This window comes from Carettochelys insculpta, chromosome 10 (assembly GCF_033958435.1).
Source record: "Carettochelys insculpta isolate YL-2023 chromosome 10, ASM3395843v1, whole genome shotgun sequence".
Classification (NCBI taxonomy): domain Eukaryota; kingdom Metazoa; phylum Chordata; order Testudines; family Carettochelyidae; genus Carettochelys; species Carettochelys insculpta.
The window spans coordinates 50,147,381-50,159,357 of NC_134146.1; the positions used below are offsets into that span (position 1 = coordinate 50,147,381).

General features: G+C 45.4%; 1 protein-coding gene across 8 annotated transcripts in view; it reads left to right on the top strand.

Annotated features, from left to right (window-relative positions):
* The window catches only part of TPRG1 (tumor protein p63 regulated 1), a 116,690-nt gene extending 105,161 nt beyond the window's left edge, over positions 1-11,529 (top strand). For 6 of the 8 annotated variants that reach the window (XM_075004010.1, XM_075004011.1, XM_075004009.1 and 3 more), the window contains 2 exons: positions 6,508-6,661; positions 10,131-11,527. In XM_075004010.1, coding sequence (XP_074860111.1) covers positions 6,508-6,661; positions 10,131-10,325 — 349 coding nt within the window. In that variant the 3' untranslated portion in view covers positions 10,326-11,527. Of the gene's footprint in view, positions 1-6,507; positions 6,662-10,130 lie in introns of all 8 variants that reach the window. The other 2 variants (XM_075004008.1, XM_075004007.1) reach the window with 2 other exon arrangements.
* Positions 11,530-11,977: the final 448 nt, after the last annotated feature.

Sequence of the window (11,977 nt, forward strand, 5' to 3'; positions counted from 1 at the left end):
GTGGGGGTGTCGGATTTAGGGCAGGGGGCCAGGGCATCATTTTGGGGGTGAGGGTCCACAGCCGCACATACTAGTCCCTCTGTGTTGTTTCCTGCTTGCTGTGACTAAGGAGCGACAGGAAAATGAAGACCCGCCCATGTTCCTCCTCTGCCCCTTCCCTGAGTAGCCAAGAGGGGAGGAAAGCAGCAGGCACTGTGCACCCCCCACTACCCCTTTTTTTCATCTGATGAAGTGGGTTTTACCCACAAAAGCTCAAGACATAATAAATTAGCCAGTCTCAAAGGTGCCGCAGGACAGCTTGTTATTTGTCATGCTCACCACAGTCTGTCAGGCTTTTGGTGGTGGTTGTGTTCTGCCCATCGAGATTCTCCTTCAGCTAACTGGTGGTGGAGACATTCAGAGCCAGAAAGCTGTAAATTCCTTGCCACACTTGCCACTGTGGTGACAACTTGTTAGCGGGGACTCTGCCAGCAGGAGCAGTTTACTCCTGCACTGTTGGCATGTGGGTCACCAGGCTCACACTTTCAAAGCTTCTCACAGGATTTGGATTCCTGGTGCTCATTAACTTTAAAAGTCACTCTCAGCTTAAGGGTTTAACTTTTCCTGGTGCTTTAGCTGCTGATCTCAGCAGCGGAGAAGATTGCTCCTGCTCCCCATTTCACCTGAGACATGCATGCAGACCTTAACGTTTAGCAGCAATGGAATTTTAATTCAGCTTCACCTCTGTACGTTACTGTACAGTGTGCCACAGGATAGGTGAGGGTCCCCTGCTTATGAACCTATCTGGGAGTGGACCTGGCAAGAAGAAACTTAAGTGTGCATTTCTTTTGGACAGAAAGAAATTTGCATGCAAACTGACCACGCGAAGCAGCTAATATTCCATTGTGCAAGATCTCTGAGTGGACAGAAACCTGAATGTTCCATTAACCAGGCACGTGTAAAATATTCGCTGAGCTTGGGGTTTATAGAATCATAGAAGAGTAGGACTGGAAGGGACCTCGAGAGGCCATCGAGTCCAGCCCCCTGCCCTCATGGCAGGACCAAGCATTTTCTAGACCATCCCTGAAAGCCATCTATCTAACCTCTTCTTAAATAGCTCCAGTGATGGAGATTCTACCACCTCCCTTGGCAATTCGTTCCAGTGTTTGATCACCCTGACAGTTAGGAACTTTTTCCAAATGTCCAACCTGAACCTCCCCTGCTGCAATTTCAGTCCATTGCCTCTTGTTCTGTCCTCAGAGGCAAGGAAGAACAAGTTCCCTCCCTCTGCCTTATGACACTCTTTTAAATACCTGAAAACTGCTATCATGTCCCCCCTCAGTCTTCTCTTTTCCAAACTAAACAAGCCCAACTCTTTCAGCCTTTCTTCATAGGTCATGTTCTCTAGACCTTTGATCATTCTCGTTGCTCTCCTCTGGACCCTCTCCAATTTCTCCACATCCTTCCTGAACTGCGGTGCCCAGAACTGGACACAATACTCCAGCTGAGGCCTAACCAGCGCAGAGTAGAGCGGGAGAATGACTTCTCGTGTCTTGTTCACAACACACTTGTTAATGCATCCTAGAATCATGTTTGCCTTTTTTGCAACAGCATCACACTGTTGACTCATATTTAGCTTGTGGTCCACTATAACCCCCAGATCCCTTTCTGCTGTATTCATTCCTAGGCAGTCCTTTCCCATTCTGTATGTGTGACACTGATTGGTCCTTCCTAAGTGGAGCACTTTGCATTTGTCCTTATTAAACTTCATCCTGTTTACCTCAGCCCATTTCTCCAGTTTATCCAGATCATTTTGAATTATGACCCTATCCTCCAAAGAAGTTGCAACCCCTCCCAGCTTGGTATCATCTGCAAACTTAATAAGTGTACTTTCTATGTCAATATCTAAATCGTTAATGAAGATATTGAACAGAACTGGTCCTAAAACAGACCCCTGTGGAACCCCACTAGTTATACTTTTCCAGCCGGATTGAAAACCATTAATAACTACTCTCTGGGTATGGTTATCCAGCCAGTTGTTCACCCACCTTATAGTAGCCCCATCTAAGTTGTATTTGCATAGTTTATTGATAAGTATATTATGTGAGACCGTGTCAAATGCTTTACTGAAGTCTAGGTATCCCACATCCACCGCTTCTCCCTTATCCACAAGGCTCGTTATTCTATCAAAGAAAGCTATTAGATTGGTTTGACATGATCTGTTTTTAACAAAGCCATGCTGGCTGCTCCCTAGCACCTTACCACCTTCCAAATGCTTGCAGATGATTTCTTTAATTACCTGCTCCATTATCATTCCTGGCACACAAGTTAAGCTGACTGGCCTGTAGTTTCCCGGGTTATTCTTGTTCCCCTTTTTATAAATGGGTACTATATTTGCCCTTTTCCAGTCTTCTGGAATCTCTCCCGTCTCCCACGATTTACCAAAAATGATTTCTAAAGGCTCAGATACCTCTTCTATCAGCTCCTTGAGGATTCTAGGATGCATTTCATCAGGCCCTGGTGATTTGCAGACATCTAATTTTTCTAAGTAAATTTTAATTTGTTCTTTTCTTATTTCAACTTCTAAGCCTACCCCTTTTTCACTAGCATTCTCTATGTCAGGCATTTCTTCAGATTTCTCAGTGAAGACCGAAACAAAGAAATCATTAAACATTTCTGCAATTTCCAAATTCCCTGTTACTGTTCCTCCCTCCTCACTGACCAATGGCCCTACCCTCTCCTTAGTCTTCCTCTTGTTACCAATGTATTTGTAAAAAGCCTTCTTGTTTCCCTTTATGCATGTAGCTAGTTTGAGCTCATTTTGTGCCTTAGCCTTTCTAATCTTGCTCCTGCACGCTCATGTTGTTTGCTTATATTCATCCTTTGTAATTTGTCCTAGTTTCCATTTCTTATAAGATTCCTTTTTTATTTTGAGATCACGCAAGATCTCCTGGTTAAGCCAAGGCAGTCTTTTGCCATGTTTTCTATCTTTCCTACACAGTGGGATAGCTTGCTTTTGGGCCCTTAATAATGTCCCTTTGAAAAACTGCCAACTCTCCTCAGCCGTTTTTCCCCTCAGTTTAGCTTCCCATGGGACCTTACCTACCAGCTGTCTGAGTTTACCAAAATCTGCCTTCCTGAAATCCATTGTCTCTATTGTACTGTTTTCCCTTCTACCCTTCCTTAGAATTGTGAACTCTATGATTTCATGATCACTTTCACCCAAGCATCCTTCCACTTTCAAATTCTCAATAATTTCCTCCCTATTTGTTAAAATTAAATCTAGAACAGCTTCCCCTCTGGTAGCTTTTTCAACCTTTTGGAATAAAAAGTTGTCTGCAATGCAATCCAAGAATTTATTGGACAGTCTGTCCCCTGCTGTATTAGTTTCCCAACATATACCTGGATAGTTGAAGTCCCCCATCACCACCAAATTCTGGGCCCTGGATGATTTTGTTTGCTGTTTAAAGAAAGCCTCATCCACCTCTTCCACCTGGCTAGGGGGCCTGTAGTAGACTCCTAGCAGGACCTCATCCTTGTTTTTTACTCCTCTGAGTCTAACCCAGAGACTTTCAACCCGTCCATCTCCTTCGTCCATCTCCACCTCTGTCCAAGTGTGTACATTTTTAATATACAAGGCAACACCTCCTCCCCTCTTTCCCTGTCTGTCCTTCCTAAGCAGGCTGTACCCTTCAATACCAACATTCCAATCATGAGTATTATCCCACTAAGTTTCTGTGATGCCAACGATATCATAGTTGTATTCATTTATTAGTACTTCCAGTTCTTCTTGCTTATTTCCCATACTTCTTGCATTTGTATATAGGCATCTCAGACATTGATTTGGTCTTGCCTCCCAGTTTTGCCCTGGCCCTCTTTGTTTGTTGTCAGGCTGGGGAGCAGGGAGAAAGGCTGTATGGAGAGACAAAAATGTCCGTGTTGAAGGATGAAGGGAGGAGCTGAAGGTACATTCTGAAATCTTTTCCTTTTTTACAATTTCTTCTAAAGAAAGTTCTCTGATCTTCATGGGGAAAAACAGGGGATTAGATGCAAAAATTATGGGGTTTCAGATTTCTGATATAATTGTCCAAAGTCTGAAAGTACCTCCGCTAATTGTGCCATGACCCTCGCTATGTTTTGTAGTGCCTGCACTCTAGAAATAAAACCCTGGATCAGCCTCCTCCCCACGCCCCCATATAGTAAATGCAGGAAACCACAATAACATCCCCCAAGGGGCTGTACTCGTAAGTACAGAGCTAGTGTTTCTAAACACAGGAAACTCTGAGGCATTGTGGTGGCACAGTGGGTAGGTACTAGGTTTTCTTTCCCAAAAGCCCAGGTTTTAATTATAGAGGAATAGAAAGTCCTTCTCCTGTCCTGGGTTGGTTTCAGGAGTTTAGAACAATAGGCCCTCTGGTTCCATTACCTACATATTGTATAGACAGCAAACACTTACAAGGGACTTGGTTAAAGGGGTTGGCTTAATTGCCAGCTGCCATTCGAATGAAATCATAAACTCCATTTCAGAATGAGGGATGAAGCCCAGTAAACTTACTGTATTTCCCACCTTGTTGGCAGTCTTCTCCAGCCAGGGGCTTGGAGTGTTTTCCTGGGAACACATAATGCCCTGGGCACACTGTTGTTCCTATGGGCCATGTCTACACGAGCCCCAAACTTCGAAATGGCCACGCAAATGGCCATTTCGAAGTTTACTAATGAAGCGCTGAAATGCATATTCAGCGCTTCATTAGCATGCGGGCGACCGCGGCACTTTGAAATTGACGCGCCTCGCCGCCGCGCATCTTGTCCCGACGGGGCTCCTTTTTGAAAGGACCCCGCCTACTTCGAAGTCCCCTTATTCCCATGAGCATTTCATTAGCATGTGGGAGGCCGCGGCACTTCGAAATTGACGTGCCTCGCCGCCGCGCGGCTTGTCCCGACGGGGCTCCTTTTCGAAAGGACCCTGCCTACTTCGAAGTCCCCTTATTCCCATGAGCTCACAGGAATAAGGGAACTTCAAAGTAGGCGGGGTCCTTTCGAAAAGGAGCCCCATCGGGACGAGCAGCGCGGCGGCAAGCCGTGTCAATTTCGAAGCGCCGCGGCCGCCCACATGCTGATGAACCGCTGAATATGCATTTCGGCGCTTCATTAGTAAACTTTGAAATGGCCATTTGCGTGGCCATTTCGAAGTTTGGGGCTAGTGTAGACATAGCCAAGGTTTTTCCAACCCTGCTGTTTGAGGGAGTTTGTGTAATTGCTTCTGCTTTGGTCCCATCGTTTTTGAGGAAAGTCTTTTTTTTAACTTCATTGTAGGCTAGGACAGATCAAGTGACTAATTTTGCTCAAGATGAAGTTTATACCTACACACAACAATGTTCTGAAAGCTAATTATTCAGCCTGTCCAATGGTTTATAGCATTGGGACGCTCTTACACTATCAACTCTGGGAGAAGAAAATGGGAAGACAACTTTTAACTTCACTGAAACTTAGTGAAGTTGGACAGCCCGCTGGCCGCATGTAGCAGAAAATAGGGAGTCTCTTTTTTGAAATATAGGTTTTTTTCCATCTCAGATAGGATCATAATGACCTCTCAGCAGGGAGTAAAACACAGGGGCTTCTGACTCCCGGTCCTGGTGCCTACAAAGACTTGGTACTTGGTGATATTTTTTTTAAAAAAAATACTCCTTAGAGAATCCAGCTGTTCACATCATGCACCTTTTATACTCATTCTGCTGCCAGAGAACCTGATTCAGCGATTCAGCGATTCCAGGGCCAGAGTGCTGTGATCGTGAAGTCTGACTTCCCATAGAAGACCTGTCAGAGTCCTGCCCTCAGTAATTCCTACAGCAGAGCTTTTCAGAAAGCATCCAAGCTTAATTTTAAAATTGTCAGCAATGGAGAATTCCTCAGGATCTTTGATAAATTGGTCCACTGATTAATTGCTGTCACAGTCACAAATGTACGCCTTATTTTCAGTCTGCATTTGTCTAGCTTAAACTTCTAGCCATTAGAGCGTGTTAGACCTTTCCCTGCTACTATAAAGAGCCCATCTGATACTGGTTGAACCTCTCTAGTCTGGCAGCCTTGGGACCTGACTGGTGCTGTACCAGAGAATTTCCTGAACCACAGGAAGTCAATGCTGTCTAGCAGCATTACCAGCACTTCCACTGCTTCTAGGGCTCTTAGAAGATATTTAGGGGTAAATTAGAGCCAAATAGCAGCACAGAACAAGGAGAGCCAGGACTGGTGGCTGGAAACAAATGGGACTGCAGGAAACTTGGCCAGAACCATTATAAGCGGCCATTCATATAAATAACATGCCGGACCACAGACACTGCTGGACAAGAGCATGCCAGACTAGAGAGGTTCGACCTGTATGATATACTGATTCTCCATGTAGCTATCTATAGCCTGTGATCAGATCACCCCTTCACCAGAAAAGCTACCTGTTCAAATGGTTGCTCACCCTTCTATTACAAGTTGTCTGATACCATACACCTTTCTCTGTCTGATTTGCTCATTCTCTAGAAGGGAAGGAGAAGGCCTGCGAATCCACTGGGATAATCTGAAAGAGCCGTCTGTCTTCTCCCATTGGAATCCTTGGGCCACAGACATCCCTTATGTAACCTTCACAGAACATCCAGTGAAGAATTACAGCGAAAGGTTCAGTTCTATCTGCCAGGTATGGAGCATTGGTTCTCTGGCCAGCAAGGGAAATGCATAATTGTTGAATGCCTTAAAGGTGGAAGGTGTATTTGTTTGGGGTCTAAATATTTTGACTATCCCTTTTTAAAATCCCTTGCATTCAGTAATTCAGGTAATAGCAATACACTGAGATCATTTGGACCTGGGCATTACAGTGGATGAGAAGCTGGACATGAGTCAACAATGTGCCCTTGTAGCCAAGAAGGTTAATGGCATATTGGGCTGTGTTAGTAGGAGCATTGCCAGCAGATCTTAGGAAGTGATTATTCCCCTTTAGTTGACACTGGTGAGGCCATATCTGGAGTACTGTGTCCAGTTCTGGGTCCCCAGTCACAAAAAGGCTGTGTGCGCATTGGAGAAATTCTACCGGAGGGCAACAAAAATGTTTAGGGGCTGGAGCACATGATTTATGAGGAGAGGCTGAGGGAGTTGAGCTTATTTAGTCTACAGAAGAGAAAAGTGAGGGGGCAGTTGAAGCCTCCCACTACCTGAAGATGGGCTACAAAGAGTAGAGAGAGAGGCTGTTCATGGTGGTGACAGATTACAGAATGAGGAACAACGGTCTTAAGTTACAGTGCAGGAGGTGTAGGTTGGATATTAGGAAAAGCTATTTCCCTAGGAGGGTGGTGAAGCACTGGAATGTCTTACCCAGAGAGGTGGTGGAATCTCCATCCCTAGAGGTTTTTAAGTCCCAGCTTGACAAAGCCCTGGGCTGGGATGACTTAGATGGGCCTGGTCCTGCTCTGAGAAGGGTGCTGATGACCTCCTGAGGTCAGTTCCAGTGGTATGATCTGTGATTCTAACTTCTTCATCAACTAGTGTGATCATATGAGAGAGACCAAAACTTGTGCATTTCCCACTGGAATAAAAATATATGGCCCTCCTATGCAAAAGTTATATTGGAAACAAATGCATTTCACAAATTTGGCTTAGACTGTACACTATAAAAGTGGCCCTTTTTTGCATGGCATAGATGTACATATTTAACATATATTTATAATAAAAAAATAGACATAAAGCACACTAAATCTGAATGGTGCCAGGATCTTCTCTGAGGAAATGGGCAATGGTCAGTCTTATGGCTGAAGCACCGGGCTGGGGCATAGAAAATCTACATTCAGTTGCTGGCTCTGCACAGACACTGTGCGACTGTGGGCAAATCACACAGGACCAGAACTCGGGCAGATTTTTCACGGGCTCGGCAGCATCCACATTTGGGGCCAGCCTTTTAAAAGTACTTAGCCCCTTAGCAAACTCTGATTGCTCAGATGCTGGGGAGAGGAGAGGGGAGTCACTAGAGATTATGTATGTGGTAGCAGCTAGAGATCCCAGTCAGGGGCTGTACAAACCTACCACAAAAGGCCTGTCCATGGGCAAAGGAGCTCCCCACCTAAAGAAGAGACAAGCCATGAGGTGCAGCCTGTGCGCTGGATTCTGCACCCCTCCCTAGCAAAGGAAGCTGTAAGGTGAGATAGGAGGGGGACAGGGCTCAACTAATACTGGAACGTACTGGAAATTTCTTGAGGGAGCCAGAACAGTGTCCTGGTATTTCCAGTGCTATTGCTTCTGATAGACAGTTTGGAGATCGCAGGTTGAGTGAGTCCATGGAGGTGTTGGAATGCGACATAGTCTGTGGTGGGGATGAGGGTGCAATGTGTCAGCTACAGTTGCAGGGTGCATGGGGCTCCCAGCAGGCAGGAGAAGCTGCCCTGGTTTTCATTACTGTCCCTCAGGAGTGACAGTGCTGGAAGAGTGTTCCACCACCTCTTGTGTTAGGAATCAAGCTCTGGGCTGGGGTGGATGTGGTTGGATGCTCGGTGTTGGTTCGGCTGATCATGGGGAAAGGCAGAGCTGTGAATTTCAGATCCGTGCTGAGTTGCTGACCTGCACCACACCCAACATGTAGAGAAATGCTGGGGAGGTGGAGGGGAAAGACATGGTTCCGATCATGTGACGGGGCCATCTGAGTTCAGCTGCTCAGGGGCTCATGTCCATTTAACAGAATCCACCATCACAACTGTCACTCAGTGGGAGCCTGAACAGAGTGACCAGTGGGCTTGGGGCCTGGGCTCCCTCTCAGCTCTGGAGAGGGTCCATCCTGGTCAGCAGTGAAGCACATTGATGTCAGTGCATTGTTCTGGCACGGCCCAGGCTCCCCCTCTCCTGTGGGGAAACAGCAGGTCCATCTCCAGTGCTGTCAACCTGGAACGTCTCGCCAGACCTGTATTTACTTACATGACAAATGGGCCGAAAACAAAACCTGGCTCAGAACCAGGGTCTGGGTCCGAGTTCATTGCTCGAGCATATTGCTGTGGGTCTAATCTGAGCACTGAAGCCAAACGTCTTTCGAACTTTGGGACCCGGAGCCTAAGCCTCACATCTGGGGAGGTCTGAATCCTGGGCTTGGTTCTGCCCATTATTGAAGCACAAGCTCCCAACCTGAGAGCCTCAGCTTGGATCCACTTTGAAATCTCTTTTCCCTTCTTTTCTAATATTTTCCCTCTTCATTCCAAAACCATAGCCTCTCCAAACTGAGGGACTGTGCCATACTTGCTCATGAGTGTTCTGATCCCTCCAGCTCTCTGACAAGGAGCCTTCTCTCCTTCTGATGCCACAAATGTTTTGCTCAGAGGAGTTTCCACTCACTTTGACAGGAGTCTACTTTCTTTGCATGCTCCTTCGTGGGAGCTCTGATGAATGAGCCCATATTGTCAGTGTTCAATTCCATTCATGTTGGACAAACTTCCTCCCCTCTCCCTGTCTCCATTGTCACCTCTTTCCCACCTATTTTAGCTTCCCATTTAATTTTTCCACACAGCCAGTCTGTTTGTCTTTCTCTCTCTTTCTCTCTTTTTTTAATGTGCCTTCCTTGGCTTCTTCACATTCTCTGGGTGGCTTTATAGGTTGGAGGTCACATCCTGATCTCCTTTCTGGTCCTTGATCCTCTACAAAAATCCCTGCCTTTCATGCATATCAAGTGGATCGCTGGAGCTTAGAGAGGCAAGATGGGTGGGTGAGGTATTACCTTTTATTGGACCAACTTCTCTGGTGAGAGGAACAAGCTCTTGAGCCTACACAGAGCTCTTCTGCAGGTCTGGGCAGCCCTGAGATCCAGACTTTGAAATTAAAATTGTTAGCACTTGGGTCACTGTCATTTTTTCCACCAGGGTGGACAGAGGAATGTGATTTGGGAGGTGGAGGAAGGAGGGGGGTGGTTGAGGGACAAGAGAAGATGCTTGTACATAAGCACCCATGGCAAACTGAAGAGGATTCAGTTACATGGATTATTTGCTGCAGACAGTTGAGTGTTCACTGCACATACAAAGTGGTCTGCTTTCCTTTCAGCCACTGAAGCATAGAGGAAAGAAGCCAAACACAACAGGCAGCTCATTCCTTAGAACATCACTTAATCCTCACTCATGTCATCTCCTTCCTTCCTTCCACAGATGTCTGAGTTCACAGCGCAGTTGCTACAGGCTGTCCAGAGCGCCCAGAGAAAGAACCCTGCCCCAGGCAGAACCAGCGGAGTTGTGGTCCTGAACCAACCCCTCCTGATAGAGAACCATGTGGGTCTAATGTCTTTCATTGGGAACCGCAACAAACTTGGTTATTCCCTTGCCCGAGGAAGCATTGGGTTTTGAAGCTCTCCATGGTGGGGAGTTCTTCCTATTTGCTAATGTCATTGTTCTTTAAATTCTGCATACAATACCATTTCTTTTAAAGAACATAAGAATGGCTATACTAGGTCAGAACAAAGGTCCATCCATCACAGTGTCCTGTCTTCTGACAGCGGCCAATGCCCCAGAAGGAGTGAACAGAAAAGGGGATCATCAAGTGATCTATTCCCCATTACCCATTCCCAGCTTCTGACACATAGAGGCTAGAGACGCCATTCCTACTCGTCCAGGCTAATAACCCTACCCTCCACAAATTTATCCAGCTCTTTTTTTAACCCTGTCAAAGTCCTGGTCTTCACACCATCCTCTGGCAAGAAGTTCCAGAGGCTGGCTGTGTGCCAAGTGACAAAATATTTCCTTTTGTTGGTTTAAAACCTGCTGCCTATTAATTTTGTTTGGTGACGCCCTAGTTCTCGTGTTATGGCAACAAGAAAATAACTTTTCCTTATTCACTTTTTCTACACCTGTCATGATTTTATAGCCCCATAGTATGTCCCCATTTAGTCTTCTTTTTTCCCTGATCTGAAAAGTCACAGTCTTTTTAATCTCTCTTCACAGAGATTAAAAACCCCTAATCATTTTTGTTGCACTTTTCTGAACCTTTTCCAATGCCAAGGTATCTTTATTGTGGTGAGGAGTCCACATCTATATGCAGGATTCAGGATGTGGGCTTACCATAGATTTTTACAGAGGCAATAAAATATTCTCTGCCTTATTTTCCATCAGTTTTTAAAGTGATGCATAGGTCTCGTTCTGGCCCTCTGACAAGGGACAAATTTCTTTCCTTTTGCAAACTTTTTCCCATGGCAAAAGACAACAGTGAAATATCTTGAAACAAATCTTCAAGGATTAAAAAACTTACCCATCAACAAACTTTTCATATTCTGCATAAGATTGTGGAATGGGGAAAAGTCTACCGAAACAAAACACAATATTTTCAAAATATTTTAGCCAAATAATAAGTGGATAGTATAATTGGATCTGGGAGGGTTTTTAATTCCTATCACTGAATCACAATACGTTGTCATTTGAGATTTCCAAGTTTCAATAAAATAATCTCTTCAGTGGTTGTTTCTTTCTAGGTTCCAGATGTCAGATGAGTGACAATGTTACTTTTGTTCTGGGAGTAGGATGTCAGCAAGGTGCTTCCCTTTTCCTCACTTACAGGCCCTGCAAGATGCTTCTTTTCTTCTGTGCTCTTTCCAGACCCAAACCATACCCTCATCCAGAGAGGGGCGTTAGAGAGTGATGGTATGTTCTTCGTGTTAGGGTGGGTCTACATTAGACCTTAATGTTGATTGTAGATACGCAATTCCAGCTACGGCAATTACATAGCTGGGATTGATTTATCTGCAGTTGACTTATCTGGCCGTCCTCACAGAGGGAGGTTGATGGGAGAAACTCTCCTGTTGACCTCCCTTACTCCTTGTGATATTGAGAAGTACAGGGGTCAACTGTCAACCCCAATAATTTCATTTCTCACATTCCTAATAGGTGCATTAAATCAAACCTTGGAAGATCGACTCTGACTAGGTCAATCTTCTGGTTAGTGAAGACATACCCTCAGCGCCTGATGTCTCTGCAGCGTCAGCTTTCACAGCCAGTAGGAACCACCA